Raw genomic sequence first — 20,868 nt, forward strand, 5'->3', positions numbered from 1 at the left:
CATGAGGAAATGTTTGAAAATGTATCTTGGACCAAGTTACAAACCTCATGTATTTTGTTAGGAAGGCTACATTAACCTGAGCTATATGTAAAAGTTTCCTTGTCAAGTGCAGATCAATAGATCATGTATTCATTATAGTTGAAGTTGTTATGATACACTACAACACAAACTCAGATTTGAACATTAAATTCAAATTGCCAGGGAGTTACTCTAGAGTCCGGATACAATTGCCCGTTGATGTAAAGTTTATCCATAACCATGGAGACTCGTTGATTGGTGGCAGAGGTTTTTCAGCGGCAGGGATTGGAAGACTAGTCAGGATCGAGGGAAATATGAACGGAGCAAAGTACAGAAAGATCCTTGATGAAAACCTGCTCAGGACCTCAGACTGGGGCGAAGATTCACCATCCAACAGGACAACAACCCTAAGCACAGTGCCAAGACAACACAGGAGTGGCTTCGGGACATGTCTTTGAATGTCCTTGAGTGGCCTATCCAGAGCCCAGACTTGAACCCCATCGAACATCTCTGAAGAGACTTGAAAATAGCTGTGCAGTGATGCTCCCCATCCAACCTGACAGAGCTTGAGAGGATCTGCAGAGAAGAATGGGAGAAACTCCCCGAGTTACCGGTGTGCCAAGCTTATAGCTTCATACCCAAGAAGACTTAAGGCTGTAATAGCTATCAAAGGTGCTTCAACAAAGTACTGAGTATAGGGTCTAAATACTTATGCACCTTTGGGATGAATTAGAACGTTGACTTTGAGCCAGGCCTAATCACCCAACATCAGTGCCCGACCTCACGAATGCTCTTGTGGCTGAATGGAAGCAAGTCCCCGCAGCAATGTTCCAACATCTAGTGGAAAGCCTTCCCAGAAGAGTGGAGGCTGTTATAGCAGCAACGGGGGGACCAACTCCATATTAATGCCCATGATTTCGGAATGAGATGTTCGATGAGCAGGTGTCCAAATACTTTTGGTCATGTAGTTTACTTAAATCAGAGAGTTAGAGATGGGCTTGACTATGGTTTGCATTTTATAATATGTAATGTTTCCGTGTGTACAGTAAATACTTTCTTATATAGATCTTTATATGCTCTTCTCTGAATGTTGTGTTTACAGTCTGCAGTCCATGAGGACCTGCTGATATCCAGTGTTGCTGGTGGGAGAGACTGGACCTCTGAAACAGCTGGTCACAAACTCTGGCACCGGATCGGGACACTGGATCAGGAGCCTTCGCTCTTACTTCCCGAGTCAGAACCGGGACCGAACCACAAAGGACAGAGACTCCACCACCACACAGAACACAACCAGTGGACAGGTGGATTGAATAACCTCAGTCCTGGTGGTCATCAGAGAGACCAAGGATCCAGTCTGCAGCCCAGACCCTTCTCTTCACAGACTCAGTGCAGGGATGAAGCAGGGCCTGGGGCTGATGGAGATAGACCCTCCTGTTCCTATGATACAAACACCACAGTATCCATGATGAACAGAGCAGGTCACCCTGGGCTTCAGCCTTCAGAGAGAGTGGTGGGAGACCCATCTGGTGGTAGTCTATCAGCAAGTCTGTCTTCTCCTTCAGGATATCATCTAATTCCTGATGATTGGGTTCATAGAAAGCCTGGACCTAGGTCTAGCCTTCCTCAGCTACCTCATGGTTACCCCATAAATACAGACAAGGTCAGGATGGGCGTTCACCACGAGAGGTACTTAGCCTATAACATAGCAGACAATTCTAACAACACCCAAACAATGGCTAGAGGTCAAGGACGGAGCTCAAATACTCCTGCTTCTACCTTCTCTGGTGTCATTGGGTCACAACGTGGGGGGCCGAGCGTTAGGACTGATGCCAACAAGCCGTATGCCTGTCCCACGTGTGGGAAGTGCTTCGCTGAAGCGTACTATGTGAAGATGCACCAGACTGTTCACACCAAGGAGAGGCCCTTCAAGTGCAAACTATGTTACAAGAGCTTCTCCTTCCTGACTAACCTGATCAGACATAGGAGTGTCCACAATGGGGAGAAATCGTAGCAGTGTGGCTTGATGTACACAGGGGATATCTGGGAACCATTCTTTAGCTGACATATTATAGTTATAATCAACCACTTACCCTTCATTAACCCTTTTGTTAACTTGTCATTTGAAACAGGCTAGTAAATACCTTGTTTTTAGAGAAATTGTAAACCTAGGCTAGAACTAGAAGAGTTGAATATTTACCTTACTGGAGGTGATGTAGTCGTATTATTTTCTATTCTGTTCTAGCTAACACTTCTTTCTAAACAAGTCTGCTCTCAGCTTGAAAGATACTGATCATAGGATATCTGATGTGTATTGTCATAAGAAGTACCGTATTTCAAAGAACAGCAAGCATACCTTTAACATACCCTTTGAGATATGACGCAAACCAATAAGATACATTTTCTTCAGAGTAAACGGAGGTAGGTGGAAAGGGGAAGAGATGACTCTGACACAATGGCGGAAACTGATGTTTTGTTTGAAACTGCTGGCGAGTGAAGATGACAGTGAGAATGAGTGGGTTTCACTGGCGAAAAAGAAAGGAAACAAGAGAAGTAAAGTTGTGGTGGACAATAGGAAATTCTTAGACTGTTTTTTGATCGGAGTGAGGGTTTTGGACCAATGGAACCTGGGAGATCCATTTGAAGTGGCGTCAGTGAGAGTCACAAGATGTGGGCTTATTTTTATTTTTTTTGTGTGTCGAGAAATGACATGTGTCTCAATCAATGAGAGAAGACTTGAAATAGACAAGATGGCGGCGTACACATTGTTGGATACTTCGTCGAGCAAAAAACAGTATTTATTTTAATAACAGAGCATTTATCTCAATTCAAACGGACCCCTTGCAACTGGACACAGACATTTTATGGGACACGAATTGAGGACGAAGAAAATGATCTGTGCTACACCAAACAGTACCTATCCTGTAACACCCATTAATGGATACCAAAAGGATTCGGATGAATCACATCTGGTGTAACAATCTGTAGCTAAGGATGTACAAGGAATCCTGTACATTAAGGTACTGCCCTCACAGGCCCCTGAACCTGTGTATGGATTTGATTTGGATTGGACTGTGAGTGACTAAATAAGTGGGATGGTTTTAATTGATCTATGTTTGTATTTCGTGTATTGTCACCCCCGTGGTCCACACGGGCAGAGGCTGTTCACCTGTACACACAGCGGGAAGAGGTACTCAGAGAGGAGCTACCTCAAGATACACCAGCAGAAAAACCATTCCACTCTGTCATAGAAAGTAACCATTCCACTTGATAGCTTCTGATGTTTAGATCAAACCCTGCATTAGGAAAAAGGAAACCGCACACTGCTCTTGATAGTATCACTGATATTTAATAAGCTTACGTATCGGCCTTCGTCAGAGCTTTTGTGATTTAAAAACAATGTGCACCCTTATGTAGACCTGGCCCCACCCACATCCGTTCCACACATCGAAGGGGGTTGGAGGCAAAGGAAAAACAAATAAGTGCTACCAAATATAACAATATGCATTTCATAAATATTATAAAAGTGTATAAATAAGACGTATTGAACACGTCTGTAAAACCACAATGAAGACATAGCAAGTTTATTTTGTTTATGGGAAGGATCTGAAAAAGAGCTGTCAGATTTTATGGCACTACTCAATGACATTGACCCCAATCTCAAATTCACTATTGAACGTGACATTCAACGTGTTCATTATCTCGATATGTGGATTGAGAAATCAAATGGAACCCTGTTTACAACTCTGTATAGAAAAGAAACGGACAGAAATACTCTATTGCAGGGGGACAGCTTCCACCCTGAGCCATTCCACCCTGAGCCACTCTTTTTAAGAGGACTTCCAATAAGCCAATGTTTTAGACTGCGCCGTATATGCCACTCCACAGAGGATTATCTAGAAAAAGCAGCGGAGATGCGCATTAGGTTTCTAAGAGGAGGCTATTCGTCACAATGTGTGGATGAAGCTCATAATTTGGCATTGGAAAAAACACGAGATGAACTGTTACAAAAAATACCCGCTAAAGAACACTCCGTAATGTTCACAACTACATATACTTTGAATTCGCGAAAAGTGGGAGGTGTGGTCAAGAAACACTGGCATATTTTTACCCAGTTTTGCCGGCTGAATTTAAAAATCCACCACTTATTGTGTATAGGAGAGGTCGCAATTTACGCGATACATTGGTTCATGCCAACTGCCAGCCCAAAGAAAATCAGCCAGGCTCTTTTACGCCCTCTACCAAATGGTAGCTATAAATGCAGAGGATGCGCACAGTGCAACAATATGATGAAGTGTGAATATTGTGTGACTATGGGAATATTTCTGCCACCCACACACAGGAAAACGGTTCCAAATAAATGACATTATTACGTGTTCCACCACCCATGTTATTTACATTATTTAATGTACATGTGGGCTCTGCTATTTCGGTAAAACCTCCCGCTCTCTCAAACAGAGAATTAGTGAACATTAAAGTTCAATCAGGAGAAACGACATGGATTATCCAGTCGCTGTACATTTCAATGACTTGAAGCATGACATTTCTACCTTTAGATTTTGTGGCATAGAGAAAGTTACGATATCAGACAGGGGAGGAGATATTAATAATACTCTGAGTAAAAGAGAATGTTTTTGGATTTCACCCTCCAGACATTATTTCCTAAAGGACTTAATGATTAAATGCCTATGTATGTTATGTTGTGAATTTGAACATGAATGTGCATAAGTAAGATTACTCTGTTTTTCGTACAATGACTAATGAAAACTTGCTATGTCTTCATTGTGGTTTTACAGATGTGTTTCATACATCTTATATATACACTTCTGTAATATTTATGAAATGCATATTGATATATTTGGTAGCACTTATTTGTTTGCTTCCAACCCCCTTCGATGTGTGGAACGGATGTGGGTGTGGCCAGGTCTACATAAGGGTGCAAATTTATAAAAATCACAAAAGCCCTGACGAAGGCCGTGAGGCCGATACGTTAGCTTATTAAATATCAGTGATACTGTCAAGAGCAGTGTGCGGTTTCCTTTTTCCTTCATCTTGTTCAATTGTTGCCATGCACCTGCAAATAAGATTGCTCAGATGTGCGAGTGCCTTTTGAACATTGTTGTCAGCAGAAAATATAATTTGGAATTGTTGCCATGCACCTGCAAATAAGATGTTGAATATTCCTGGGTAGGATCCAGTGTTTGTACTGTGTAGGCTAAATGATATTCACAAATTCCTTTTTATTACTTTCATTCAACTACTTTATATTTACCTAAATACATTTTTAATGAGAAAAGTTCATGTTCAAGTTCATGCTGTTTTGATGTTTCAATGTGTCACTATGGGATTTGCTTGGGGACAGATTATTTGTTTGAAGTATCCAATCACACATCCAATCACACATCATCTGTTGGAGACAGAGAGGTCAAGTAGCGCCCACTGGTCAAGGGCTCTGCTTTACACAGAGTTCCCCTGTCCAGTGTCTGTTATTTTGCCCATCTTAATCTTTTGTTTTTATTGGCCAGTCTGAGATATGGCTTTATTTTTGCAACTCTGCCTAGAAGGCCAGCATCTCAGTCGCCTCTTCATTTATACACTTATACACTTTTTTTCACTGTTGACATTGAGACTGGAGTTTTGCGGGTACTATTTAATGAAGCTGCTAGTTGAGGACTTGTATAAGGCGTCTGTTTCTCAAACTAGACACTAATGTACTTGTCCTCTTGCTCAGTTGTGCACTGGAGCCTCCCACTCCTCTTTCTATTCTGGTTAGAGCCAATTTGTCCTGTGAAGGGAGTAGTTGGGGAGCATCGGTGCACAGCTATTTTCAGGTCTCTCCAGAGATGTTCGATGGGGTTCAAGTCCGGGCTCTGGCTGGGCCACTCAAGAACACTGAGACTTGTTCCAAAGCCACTGCTGCATTGTCTTGGCTGTGTGCTTAGGGTTCTTGTCCTGTTGGAAGGTGAACCTTCGCCCCAGTCTGTCCTGAGCGCTCTGGAGCAGGTTTTCGTCAAGGATCTCTCTGTACTTCACTCTGTTCATCTTTCCCCCAATCCTGACTAGACAACCAGTCCCTGCCGCTGAAAAACATCCCCACAGCATGATGCTGCCACCACCATGCTTCACCGTAGGGATGATGCCAGGTTTCCTCCAGACGTGACGCTTGGCATTCAGGCCAAAGCATTCTCCGGTTTCTCATGGTCATAGTCCTTTTGGTGCCTTTTGGCAAAATCCAAGTGGACTGTCATGTGACTTTTACTGAGGAGTGGCTTCCGTCTGGCCACTCTACCATAAAGGCCTGATTGGTGGAGTGCTGCAGAGAAGGTTGTCCTTCTGGAAGGGTGTCCTTCTGGAAGGTTGTCCCATCGCCACAGATCAACTCTAGAGCTCTGTCAGAGTGACCATTGGGTTCTTAGTCACCTCCCTGACCAAGGCCCTTCTCCCCGATTGCTCAGTTTGGCCGGCTGCCAGCTTGAGGAAGAGTCTTGGTGGTGCCAAACCCTGTTCCATTTAAGAATGATGGAGGCCACTGTGTTCTTAGGGAGGAATGTTTTGGTACCCTTCCCCAGATCTGTGCCTCAACACAATCCTGTCTCTGAGCTTTATGGACAATTCCTTTGACCTCATGACATGGTTTTTCTCTGACATGCACTGTCAACTGTGGGACCTTATATAGACAGGTGTAGCCCTTTCCAAATCATGTCCAATCTATTGAATTGCCAAAGGGGGACTCCAATCAAGTTGTAGAAACATCTCAAGGAGGATCAATGGAAACAGGATGCAACTGAGCTCAATTTTGAGTCTCATAGCAAAGGGTCTGAATACGTATGTAAATAAGGTATCAGTTAAGAACTTGGTACCCAGAACATCACCACAAATACCCCTATCTGTCTGACCATATACAAGCACTGCAAACCCTGTTTTTAATAGATTTGCAAAAATGTCTAAAACACTGTTTGCTTTGTCATTATGGGGTATTGTGTGTAGATTGACCAGGAATTTTTTTTATTTAATATATTTTAGAATAAGGCTAATAAGGTAACAAAATGTGGAAAAAGTCAAGGGGTCTGAATACTTTCCGAATGCACTGTGTGTATCAAGGTGACATCTAGATGATTATTTCTTGTGTGGGCTGCTATCCTACTAAAAATAAAATCTTGTGAGAGAAAAATAGTAACATTAGCTACCGCCGGCCACACGACTGTGCTACCTAGTAGAAAGCACTTCAAGTCTGATGTCGATAATAGCGCCGGTTTATCTTGTGCAGCCCAATCAACAACGCCAAACGGTCTTGAGTGGCAACAAATCTGCCCAATTAGCTGATTTTCCATACACTCACTGCTTTCGACACACCCACTCGCACATACTCCGGTCGCCATATTGGGCTGCAGTTTCCCATACTTGGGACAAAAGCGAATGTTTCCGGTTTTCAGGGATATAGTATTTTCAACATAACTTCTGTGTCTCCTGAAAAACAGATGTGGGGACTCCGCCAGAGATACTTTTGAGGAGATGGGAAACTACATTGGAATCATTTTAGCGCCCATTGTGTACGTTTCCCATGAGTCTTCAATTGGCCACGTGGTGCATTCTGGGCGAGTGAATGGGAGTCAATTGGAAGCTTGCTCCACAACCCAACATTAGTAATTTGTGTTTGTATATGGTCAGACAGGTACCAAGTTCTTAATGGCATTGTCAATCAGTAAAGCATAAGCAGTGCCAGAAATATGGGCGGGAAAGGGAGGGACTGTTAGATTTGAGGAGCAGTGTGGTTCAAGAGCCAAGATTAAGTCAACTGCTGTGGAAATCTTCAGGGTATGTAGTATTTCGTTTCCTTAAGGAGACAAGACTATTGGGTAGGATTTAGAGCTTCCCTGTCTCTTGTAAGGCACCTTAAAGTTGGTTGCCAACCGCCATATAAAATCCACAGAAGAAGAACCCAACATTATAGCATGAATTTCATCAACAATTAGTACAACATTATATTTTCCAAGATGTGAGATACTAACTTGTTCTCTGTAATATCCTATAGCTTTGGAATCGTGATTACATAAGGAAAGGCAGGTTTTATTTAATACATTTTTATTCATAATACAAAAATCAACAACTTACATTGCTACATTAAACATGTCTAACAAAACAAAACACAGGTATTAACAAGAAAATATTTAAAAAATATAAAATAATTTTAAAAAATAAACAATTCTAGTGCAATTGCATGACTCACTTGGTCTTTGAATGTACATTTGTGTCATAATTTTGGGAAAACCTTGCACAATACTTATTTACTATTATGAACACTAGCCATGTTTTTGACATAAAGGATTTAATATGTTACTATTGCAATGATAACAAGACCATTGAAATTGATTGTGATTTTTTAAAATTCTTGTTGCCAAATACTTTATACACAAACAAAAATTCCAAAGTTCTATACCAAAATGACACATTTTTTATTTTTTATTGAATTATCTTAAGACATTGTCCCTAGTGAATAACAACAACAAGAATAACATCTTCCTGAATCATGACCAAGTCATGGTCTTGCCTCCTCCAAACTGACTTCCATTTTTGAAGTCATTCATTTACATTGTTAGTGCGGCCACTTGACTATCCGGTCAATATAATGGATAATCAGTGGCTCTATGCCTACTACGTCAGGTTACGGAGTATGTGTAGGGATGTGATTCGGATTGGACCCACGTACAATCGAATGGCGGAATGCTCCTAAGTATCTCGAATGCACACACCTCTAGCATTTCTTTGTGGAACGTCATACCGTAGAAGAAGAATAACACCCTTCTCTTCAGTGTAAAATGAAACGAATAGTAACAAAACAGTTTCCACGTTAGCGTTTTGTTATTTAGACGTTTATCAACACCCCTTAACTCAATGACTCATTTAATTGGACAGCATCGCATACTTACCCCAGGTCGTCTTTACTTTGCGTTGTAGACGGGACTTGATTAATGTTATCTAGGTAACGCTAGCTAGCAGCTAACAATGGCTAACTGTATGGGTTTTCATACTCAAATAGCCTCCATCGTTGAGGTGCTATCGAATGCATTCGTTGCAGAAATCTGCAAACTCGTAGACGACGACTATGCAGTGTTTCGTTTGGAAATAACTCAAAGCCAGAAAGAAAACAGGACATTGCGGAGGAAACTACAGCTACTGGAACTGAAGGTGGCACGGGACCGCGTCCTCGCCAGTCGTCCCAGTAGTGTCAAGATCCTTGACCGGTACAGTGTAACGGCAAGAGGTACATTTTGTGGGAGGCTGCGCTGTCATTCGCCGTTCATATATTGGTCATTACACGTCGCCCCGTTCCCTTCTGCACATGTGTTAAGATGCGTTACCCAGAATTGAGTCTTGGTCAAGTTTTGGATAGTATGCACTAAATCCCCTGTTTACTTAGCTTTCTTGCGCACAGACACAATATTCTAACCAGATTATTGAGTTACTATTTACCTAATAAAAACATGATGCATGTAACTTCTGTCTATAAATAGTATATCAACAAGTTATTTGAAGTGTTACCTTACATCCTTGTCAATTATAGGTAGAGTAAAAAATTGTTAATAGTGTACAATATAGCGTTGAGCATTGACAGTACCTAACCATCTCTTTTCCCCCAATCACACTCTCAGGTGAAGGACATCTCACTGGAGGCAACAGGAGTGTTGTGAAGCCCGTAGGACACAATACATGGAGAGATGACCAACTAATCACTGTTAATGAGGGGAGTGGAACCTCACCACAGCACATTATCATGATAGAGGTAGGGCTGTGACGGTCTTTGAATTTGAGGTTATCTAATTAGCCAGGCCATTGTACACGGTTGAAAACATAAGTGATTGGAGGGGTATTACCATTACACTTTATCATCAGTAGTATTTCATTATTGTTATTCAAGTTATTACCTCGATTAGTCTAGTTTTGCCTAAATATTTGCATAACGTTGCAAACCCTGCTGCTGCGGTCGGTCATGTGATGGCAGTGGTATTTGAATATGTTCTTCAGAGAGGACGTTGTAATTAGATAAATTATGAAGCCTAAGCTACTGAAAATATACACTACCGTTCAAAAGTTTGGGGTCACTTTGAAATGCCCTTGTTTTTGAAAGAAAAGTGCATCTTTTTGTCCATTAAAATAACGTCAAGTTGATCAGAAATATAGTGTAGACATTTGGTGATGTTGTAAATGACTATTGTAGCTGGACATGGCAGATTTTAGAAAGAGGAGTGGCAGGCCCCGGTGCACAACGGAGCAAGAGGACAAGTACATTAGTGTCTAGTTTGAGAAACAGACGCCTTACAAGTCCTCAACTGGCAGCTTCATTGAATAGTACCTGTAAAACACCAGTCTCAATGTCAACAGTGAAGAGGTGATTCCAGGAGTTGCAAAGAAAAAGCCATATCTCAGACTGACCAATAAAAATAAAAGATTAAGTAATTTAAGATGGGCAAAAGAACACGAACACTGGACAGAGGAACTCTGCCTAGAAGATCAGCATCCCAGAGTCGCCTCTTCACTGTTGACATTGAAACGAGTGTTTTGAGGGTACTATTTAATGAAGCTGCCAGTTGAGGACATGTGAGGCGTCTGTTTCTCAAACTAGACACTCTAATGTACTTGTCCTCTTGCTCAGTTGTGCACCGGGGCCCACCACTCTTTCTATTCTGGTTAGAGCCAGTTTGCGCTGTTCTGTGAAGGGAGTAGTTTTACAATACGTTTTACAATATCTTCAGTTTCTTTGCAATTTCTCGCATGGAATAGCCTTCATTTCTCAGGACAAGAATAGACTGACGAGTTTCAGAAGAAAGTACTTTGTTTCTGGCCATTTTTGAGCCTGTAATTGAACCCACAAATGCTGATGCTCCAAATACTCAACTAGTCTAAAGGAGGCCAGTTTTATTGCTTCTTTAATCAATAAAACAGTTTACAGCTGTGCTAACATAATTGCAAAAGCGTTTTCTAATGATCAATCAGCTTTTTTTTTAAATGATAAACTTAGCTAACACACTGTGCCATTGGACACAGGAGTGATGGTTGCTGATGATGGGCCTCCGTACGCCTATGTAGATACTCCACTAAAGATCAGCTGTTTCCAGCTACAATAGTTATTTACAACATTAACAATGTCTACCTTGTGTTTCTGATCAATTTGATGTTATTTTAATGGACAAAAAAATAGCATTTCTTTCAAAAACAATGACATTTCTAAGTGACCCCAAACTTTTGAATGGTAGTGTATATTTTACAGATTCAATCATTACAGGAGGGTTTGATTCTTATTAAAGAAATTAAGTCCAGACAGGCTACTTTAGGAAACATTCTGATGGACAGATAGGCCTATACTGAGGATCGGTGAAAACACACCTGTAAAGGGACCCGCCGATCAATGCTACCAGCATATGTTAGACACGAACAAATATTTCACCTTTCATTAAAACGTATTAAAAAACATAGGCCTACCTTAAGCTTTCTGAAAGTAGGCTATAAGATGGTGAATTGGCAAGGAAAGTAGGCTATGAAGGGGAGAAAGACAGAAATGCGATAGCATGAATGGATAATAATGCACTGTACATCCTTATTTATCTGCCATCGGGGAGCTTGTGAGACTTCCATATGACATTGTTATCCAATTCATGTACCGATAATAACCTCCTCTCTCTTCTTGTGTCAGTCTGCAGATGCAGAGTCTGCAGGTCCTGGAGTCAAGCAGGAGAGGCGTAGAGGAGAGGAGGACCCACGGCACAGCAGAGACATCGAGACTGGAGTGCCCCCTGTAGCCATGGAGGACCACACTACTGCCCCAGCGCAGCCCAGGACCTGCCATAGCATCATGGAGGTCAGTGGAATGCTGAATGCTGTCCTCAAGTCAGAGACAGACAGAGAGACTTTAACTGTTAAACAAAGGATTTTACACACAGAGAGACTGGGCTGTTCACCTGCTCCCGGCTCAGAGTATTTACTTCACGGTAACCCGAGCTCGAGGACGGTTCATTCTCATCCCAACCCAAGTCAACCGATAGAGACTGGCAATGATCCGTCTTGTTCTACCGCTACAGAGATGGACACTGGCAACATGCTCTTCGGTTTAGAGACTGATCATTCTAAAGGGGACAGGAACCAGTATAGTGGTAGTGTATACTCTGAAGGGTGCCTAGATAAGAAAGAGGAAGTTATAGTGGTAGACGAGGTGATTGTGAAAGTGGAGGGCGACGCTCCTCCCACATGGAATGCAGATAGTCACCTAGGAGATGAACACTCACAGGGCAGAGATTTCTTAAATTACAGGGACAGCTTAGAGACAAATGCAAATGTTGTGACCCACTCCCCTTTATACGCACTCAAGGATCATGACCCAGTGTCAACTTCAATGGGGCCTTCTGATTCTCACGGCCACGTGTTTTTCGATCAGGTATTGAACTCAAACGACATGGCTAGAGACCAGGCTCGGAGAGGGGGAGCCACGTCAGGCGGTAGTAAAGAGAAGAGGTTCCTCTGCATGTTCTGTAACAAAGGCTTCAGCAGCCCCCAGAAGGTGGAGATCCACCAGAGGGTCCACACAGGGGAGAAACCCTACAGCTGTACCCATTGTCACATGCGCTTCACTGAGGCTGGCACCCTAAAGAGGCACCAGAGGGTCCACACAGGGGAGAAACCCTACAACTGCCCCCAGTGTGAGAAGAGGTTCTCCCGCCAGGACCACCTTAAGATGCACCTGAAGGTCCACACGGGAGAAAGGCCATTCGCATGTACACAATGCGGGAAGAGGTTCTCAGAGAGGAGCTATCTCAGGATACACCAGCAGAAAAACCATTCCACTCGATAGCTTCTGACTTTTCAATCAAACCCTGCATTAAAGACAAAGATACATTTTTATTGTTGTCAGCAGAAAGCATCCCCAGATGCATTTGGACTAATGAGAGTAATACATTTCAGAATTGAATATTCCTGGGTAGAATATTGCATCCAGACATTTTGTGGTATATAATCCAAAACAGTATGTTACATATTGTGTTTGGTACTGTGTAGGCTATATGATGTTCAAATGCCCATTTCCTTTCAAAAACTACTTAATTTTTCCCAGAACACTTTTAATGAGAATCTATGCATTTTATCATGCAAATTTGTAGTTATAATTTTTTTCATATGGTGTATTTTAAAACTTGAATAAACGCAAAATGGGACTTTTTTCTTCTCATGGTGTCTTGCTTTAGTATACATATTCTGTCTGTAATGAAATGCGCTATAAATGTTTAATACATTATTAGGAGTTCACAGCAATGTTGTTCTCTGAATTCTTATTTATTTTATTTTATTAAAAAATTACGTCTCTTATTAACGGATGTATCATAACAGCTGTATTCTGTCTTTTGAATGTTATACAGCTTTAACTTGATCGCTGACATGCAAAACATTTTGGGACTATATAAACCGTGGACTAATGAAACAAATATGATAGATTTTGAGGAGTTTTACTTTAGCTTTTATCAAACTAAGTTAAGGGATTGGTTAAGAGATGGCTGAGTTATTGATAAATAAAAACTGCTTAATTAAAGGTGCAATATGCAGAAATTGCACTGCCGTTTACTGGTTGCTGAAATTCTAATAGTTTGCCTAATTTCAGTTTCTCACAAAATGAGCAAAAACAAGCAATGTAGAGAATCATTTTCACCATCTTTTCAATAACCAAAAATATTGTTTTTCAGCTGTTTGAAGCTGCTGCTACTCACTTTAATAACTCTATCTACGTGTACATATTACCTCGACACTGGTGCCCCCCGCACATTGACATAGACTCTGTAGCGGTACCCCCTGTATATAGCCCCGCTACTGCTGTTCTTTAATTATTTGTTATTCTTATCTCTTTTGTGGTATTTTCTAAAAGCTGCATTGTGGGTTAAGGGCTTGTAAGTAAGCATTTCACTGTAAGGTCTACTACACCTGTTGTATTCGGCGCATGTGACATACGACTTAATTTGTTTGTACAAAAGTAAATTACCCAAAAACTCAACTTAAGCATGGCAAGCATAGAAATAGCGCACACAGAACATATCTACTGCTTCTGAGACTTGCTTTCAATGTGTGACCTATAACTCACATTTATATGTAGATTTGGTTGGGTCACCAAAAAGTTATATTTTTTTAACCTTTAACTTTTTAGGCAAGTCTGTTAAGAACAAATTCTTATTTTCAATGACAGCCTAGGAACAGTGGATTAACTGCCTTGTCAGCTCAGGGAGCAGAACGACAGATTTGTACCTTGTCAGCTCAGGGATTCAAACTTGCAACCTTTCGGTTATAAGTCCAATACTCTAACCACTAGGCTACGCTGCCACTTTAAATGAATCATAGAAAATGTACTTCTCATGGACTAAAAATCAGATTCACTCCAAATTTGGTCTTTGGGCTCATCACAATAGTACTTAAAGAGTTTGAGAAAATAATGTTAGTGCATTCAAAGATGGCCACACTATACCAGCAGATGCATATTGGCACATACGCTAACATCTTAAAATATGCACACAAACAAATATTTATTCTCATGAACTATAGGTCCAAATGACACCAAATGATGAATGTAGGCCCATGGTACATGTCTTAACTTAGCTTATCTCAAACTAAGGTAGTGGCAGTTTTTACATGTCCATTTTAAAAACTACTGTAAATCCACTCCACAGTGGCCTATCAACTTGACTTGTCATTGCCATCATGGACGTCCCTAAGATGAACCATACTGAACTCGGTATCTCAAAGAACAAGGAAACTATTAACCACCCGTTCTTTGCAAATGTAATGCAAATCATCTGCAATCATCTTCTCCTCACGAATCAATGAATTAGCTTCTTATGAATTTAAGAATGATTAGTTGCGGCATTCAAAGTCGGGACACTTGACACCACTAGATGGTACCATATCACACCAGGACTATAAGAACTGAACTGGCAGACACGGGGCCGTGAAATTTGATATGTAAACCTTTATGTATATGTCTTTAGAAGCTGTGTGAATATAGTATCACCTTTAGACAGCTACACCAGACTAATTGGTGGCACTGTAGGTGTCATTGGCACCAGTGGCACCATATGATACTAGAACAAAAATATTTATCGAGTGGACTTTGTTTGTCTGCGTAATTTAAATAAGACTGTGAAATAACGTGAAAATAACGCTGAAAATATCTTAACATAAACCATTAGTCAAATTGACCCAAAAATGTGTATATAAACTCCATACATTAAATAATTATGTTAAGGATGATTACTTGCTGCATTTAAAAAAGATGACTAACTAACAGCATTAGACTTAACTTCACTTGTGGTTTTGAGCAATTAACATGGTAATACTTTCACTGATATCACATAAAGGAAGATAGTTCCTACATGATAGAGTACTTGCTTTTTTTTATCCAACTGATCTTGTGTCCTACCTGTGAACCCTGTTAATTGCTGCTCAAAGCTATATTTTTATTATTATTATTATAATTATACATCACATCTGATCTCACCCTATTCTGCATAAACATGACAGCGCTTTATAACCAATATAAACGTAATAAATATACTTACACACACACACTAACAAACACCTACTGTACACATCAAAATAGTTTAGTCAGGTTTGTCTGGTGATTACTTGACTGATCATAGCTAACTTATTTTTACCCACAACGTACTTATGTCCACCGTGATGGATTTAACAATGAAGTCATTATGTAACTGCAGTATAGGACTCAAATGTAGTGGGGATGGGTAAACACTCCATGTTGAAGTACCTGTATGTCTGTGTAATCTCTTCCAGGAGGAGGAGGGTCCAGAGGTGCTGCTAGTGAAGGAGGAGGGTCTGGGGAACCCTGAGGGGACCATGGTCATGGAGGACAACCAGACTACACCACCACCTGAAACCACAGATGAACCAGCTGAGCAGCACAGGACCACACACAGTCTCACTGAGGTGAGCCCACTGTGAACTGTCTGTATGGTATTAGGTCAAGGCCTGTATCCACAATGCATCTCGGAGTAGGAGTGCTGAACTAGCATCAGTTTAGTCTTTTTAGATCATAATGAATACCTCTGTATAGACAGATGGGGATCTGAACCTCGTTCAGCACATCTACTCTGAGACTCTTTGTGGATATGGGCCCAGGTCTTGATTAATTTAGTCTTACGTGTTAGACCATGTCTTTGAATTATCAAACCATGAAAGAGTGGCAAGTAATCAAATCAACTATCATGTTTGCATAGTGCTCATATCAATCCCTCTTTGCCCAATCACAAGATGCTCCATAGCAGGTTGCTCATATCAGATTTATTGATCCAACATCCTCTCACTCTGTATCTCTTACAGTCAGTAGACATGGAGGATGGGAAGCCTGATCTGCTGCTGGTCAAAGAGGAGACAGGAGAAGACAGACCAGCGAACACTGATCTGCTGAGTGGACTAAAGATGGGGGAGCAAGGTAAGGGATAAATACATATAAGATACAGCATCTTACTGTATGTTTACATACAAAAACACACATAATGTATGAACTTGACCAGGTAATTGACAAAAGAACTCCATATCTAGAGTTACCACTGCCATGTTTGTAAAGTCTATTTTGTAACTTCTTCCTGCAGGCGGTTGGCTGGAGGCTAACAGAGGAGACTGGGTGGCCATTTTGGAACCCAGATGGGTGCAGCCAAGGGCCCAGGGGACAACATCACCAAGCAAGCCAGGACCAGAGGCGACATAGTTGAGGTCTGTGGATGGGACAGCTCCCTTAACTCTGGGCTGGGGAACAACACCGTTAACCATGCCCAGAAACAGACAGTAGAATATTAAACAACCAAGCTTAGTCTCCATGACAACAGATTGACTGAGACCAGGGTGTGGCGTAGATTTGGTCCGCGGGGGACAGGGAGGTGTCTGAATGCTGCTGGAGAGAACAGACCAACTCGGCTAATAATGCTCCGTCCTGCTCCTATAGTTGTGATTCAGAGAGACTGATGGCACCTCAGGTTAACCCCCTAACAGGTGCTGCCTTCAGCCTGCCTTCTATAGGATCTATCAACTGGACACTGCGACAACACAGACACTCCCTGGCCTTCGTCCTCCTCACACTCTCCTAATGTTAAACCAGACCTCGGACAACGCCTGTGCCTCAACACTAAATGGCTACAGAAGCCCATTGACAAAGGACAGGAGTAATAATTATATTAGTAGATCCGGTGGCAAAGAAAAGCACTTCCCTTGTCCGTTCTGTGGGAAAGCTCACGGGGGAGAAAGTACACGTGTGCCGGGCCAATTTCTCCCACTCGTACAAGCTGAAGAGGTGCCAGAGGGTCCACACGGAAGAAATCATACAGCTTCTCCAAGTGTGAGAAGAGGTTCTCCCACCAGCACCAGTTGAAGAGTGCACCTGAAGATGTTGTTTGCCTGTATGCACTGCCGGAAGAGGTTCTCAGAGAGGAGCTACCTCAGAATACTCCAGCAGAAAATGCACACAAGCCATGTACACTGAATGTACAAAACATTAGGAACATCTTTCTATTATTGCGTTGCACCCCCTTTTGCCCCCGGAAAAGCCTCAATTCGTTGGGGCATTGACTCTACAAGATGTCAAAAGTATTGGAGGGGACTCCAATGCTTTTCACAATTGTGTCAAGTTGTCTTTTGGGTGGTGGACCATTCTTGATACACACAGGAAACTGTTGAGCATGAAAAACCCAGCAGCTTTGCAGTTTTTGACACACTTAAATATATGAGCCTGGCACCTACTGCCATACCATGTTCAAAGGCACTTCAATATGTTGTCTTGCCCATTCACACGTACACAATCCATGTCTACATTGTCTCAAGGCTTAAAAATCATTTTTTTTGTTGTTTTTACATCTCCTCCTCTTCATCTACACTGATTTGAAATTGATTTAACAAGTGACATCAATAAGGGATCATAGCTTTCACCTTGTCAGTCTGTCATGGAAAGAGGTGTTCTTCATTTTTTGTACGCTCAGTACATAGTACTATTTAGTTTGTTTGTAGTTAATTATGTTGGTTTTGGATGTAGTAGGGAACTGGATGAGGTGAACTGAGGAGGGAATGAGTATGATGAGGCAGAGTAGATGATATGGTGATGGTTGGTGTGATGGTGTCTGTAAAAATGTTTCACTGATGAGGGGTGACAACTATGTCCCTTTACATGAAATAGTGAAGATGTGTGTAATGTTGAACATTTTCCAAAGTGTTCTAAAATGTATTTGATCAAGTTGAGGTTACTAGATTTACAAAAAAAAAATGATTTACTGTGCATTCGCAAAGTATTCAGATCCCTTGACTTTTTCCAAATTGTGTTACGTTACAGCCTTATTCTAACATGGATGAAATACATTTTTTTCCTTAACAATCTACACACAATACCCCATAATGACAAGCAAAAACAGTAAATATCACATTTAAATAAGTATTCAGACCCTTTACTCATAACTTTAAAGCACCTTTGTCAGTGATTACAGCCTCAAGTTGTTTTAGGTATGCCGTTCAAAGCTTGAAACACCTGTATTTGGAGAGTTTGTCCCATTCTGTTCTGCATATCCTCTCAAGCTCTGTCAGGTTGGATGGGGAGCGTCACTGCACAGCTATTTTCAGGTCTCTCCATAGATGTTTGATCGGGTTCGAGTCCGGGCTCTGGCTGGGCCACTCAAAGACATTCAGAGACTTGTCCGGAAGCCACACCTGCGTTGTCTTGGCTGTGTGCTTAGGGTCGTTGTCCTGTTGGAAGGTGAACTTTCACCCCAGTCTGAGGTCCTGAGCGCTTTGGAGCAGGTTTTCATCACGGATCTTTCTGTACTCTGCTCCGTTCATCTTTCCCCTCAATCCTGACTAGTCTCCCAGTCCCTGCCGCTGAAAAACATCCCTACAGCGTGATGCTGCCACCACCATGCTTCACTGATGGTGCCAGGGTTCCTTCAGACATGAAGCTTGGCATTTAGGCCAAAGAGTTCAATTTTGGTTTCATCATACCGGAGAATCTTGATTCTTATGGTCTGAGAGTCCTTTAGGTGCCTTCTCGCAAACTCAGAGCGGGCTCTAATGTGCCACCTGGCCACAATGAAGACCTGATTGGTGGAGTGCTGCAGAGATGGTTGTCCTTCTGGAAGGTTCTCCCATCTCCACAGAGAAACTCTTGAGCTCTGTCAGAGTGACCATCGGATTCTTGGTCACCTCCCTGACCATGGCCCTAATCCTCCGAATGCTCAGTTTTGCCGGGCGGCCAGCTCTAGGAAGAGTCTTAGTGGTTCCAAACTTCTTCCATTTAAGAATGTGTTCTTGGGGATCTTCAATGCTGCAAAAATGTTTTGGTACCCTTCCCCGGATCTGTGCCTCGATACAACCCTGTCTCGGAGCTCTACGGACAATTCCTTCAACCTCAAGGTTTGTTTTTTGCTTATATAAACAGGTGTTTGCCTTTCCAAATCATGTACAATCAATTGAATTTATCACAGGTGGACTCCAGTCAAGTTGCAGAAATGTCTCAAGGATGATCAATGGAAACAGAATGCACCTGAGCTCAATTTCGAGTCTCATAGCAAAGGGTCTGAATACTTATGTAAATAAGGAATTTCATTTTTTTTTTGCGAGAATTAAAAAAAAATCTATTTTTGCTTGTCATTATGGGATATTGCATGTAGATTGACGATTTAAACAAATATTTTTCATGCATTTTAAAATAAGGCTGTAACGTAACAAAATGTGGAACAAGTGAAGGTGTCTGGATATGGATTTTATATAATAATAATAAACTCCAATGGCTCCATATTATTAGGTACTTGAATCACAGTGTTAGAGATGGCTTGACTATGGTTAACATTTAATTAATACATGTTTCTGTGTGTACAGCAAATAGTTTCTTATCTAAACCTTTATGCTTTTCTGTACAATATTTGTTTGCGGTCTGCAGTCCATGTAGAAAAAAGTAGTAGCGCGTGGCTAAACTTCTCAGCTGTTCTGGTTCAACCAATCATTATGGTGTTTTTGTTTGACCCACACGAACATGACCAAAGCCATGACTGAAACAAAAATGAATTTGCCCTGGATATTTACAAATAAATGTGATGTTTGAGGCTCTCTGTCACTAAGTGATTGTATAATGTACACCTGGTTTGGGCTCAATTTGAATTTCAGGAAGTAAACTGAGATTCCAGTTCAATGATTTGAAAAAACTGCATCTATTTGTCAAAATAATATATATACACTGCTCAAAAAAATAAAGGGAACACTAAAATAACACATCCTAGATCTGAATGAATGAAATATTCTTATTAAATACTTTTTTCTTTACATAGTTGAATGTGCTGACAACAAAATCACACAAAAATTATCAATGGAAATCAAATTTATCAACCCATGGAGGTCTGGATTTGGAGTCACACTCAAAATTAAAGTGGAAAACCACACTACAGGCTGATCCAACTTTGATGTAATGTCCTTAAAACAAGTCAAAATGAGGCTCAGTAGTGTGTGGCCTCCACGTGCCTGTATGACCTCCCTACAACGCCTGGGCATGCTCCTGATGAGGTGGCGGATGGTCTCCTGAGGGATCTCCTCCCAGACCTGGACTAAAGCATCCGCCAACTCCTGGACAGTCTGTGGTGCAACGTGGCGTTGGTGGATGGAGCGAGACATGATGTCCCAGATGTGCTCAATTGGATTCAGGTCTGGGGAACGGGCAGGCCAGTCCATAGCAACAATGCCTTCCTCTTGCAGGAACTGCTGACACACTCCAGCCACATGAGGTCTAGCATTGTCTTGCATTAGGAGGAACCCAGGGCCAACCGCACCAGCATACGTGCAGACAAGGGG

General features: G+C 41.6%; 1 protein-coding gene across 1 annotated transcript; it reads left to right on the forward strand.

The window, feature by feature from the left end:
- Positions 1–8,790: 8,790 nt before the first annotated feature.
- LOC139418984 (uncharacterized) lies at positions 8,791–13,217 on the forward strand. The gene is made up of 3 exons (XM_071168783.1): positions 8,791–9,277; positions 9,666–9,796; positions 11,705–13,217. The coding sequence occupies exons 1-3, from the start codon at positions 9,019–9,021 to the stop codon at positions 12,854–12,856; spliced, it is 1,542 nt and encodes a 513-aa protein (XP_071024884.1). The 5' UTR covers positions 8,791–9,018; the 3' UTR covers positions 12,857–13,217.
- Positions 13,218–20,868: the final 7,651 nt, after the last annotated feature.

The sequence above is a fragment of the Oncorhynchus clarkii genome, chromosome 10 (genome assembly GCF_045791955.1).
Source record: "Oncorhynchus clarkii lewisi isolate Uvic-CL-2024 chromosome 10, UVic_Ocla_1.0, whole genome shotgun sequence".
Classification (NCBI taxonomy): Eukaryota; Metazoa; Chordata; class Actinopteri; order Salmoniformes; family Salmonidae; genus Oncorhynchus; species Oncorhynchus clarkii.

Coding starts and splice junctions, on each gene's coding strand:
- LOC139418984 (XM_071168783.1), top strand. CDS start 9,019: ATGGCTAACTGTATGGGTTTTCATACTCAAATAGCCTCCATCGTTGAG. Junction 9,278..9,665: donor GTACAGTGTAACGGCAAGAG/GTACATTTTGTG, acceptor TCACACTCTCAG/GTGAAGGACATCTCACTGGA. Junction 9,797..11,704: donor AGCACATTATCATGATAGAG/GTAGGGCTGTGA, acceptor TTCTTGTGTCAG/TCTGCAGATGCAGAGTCTGC.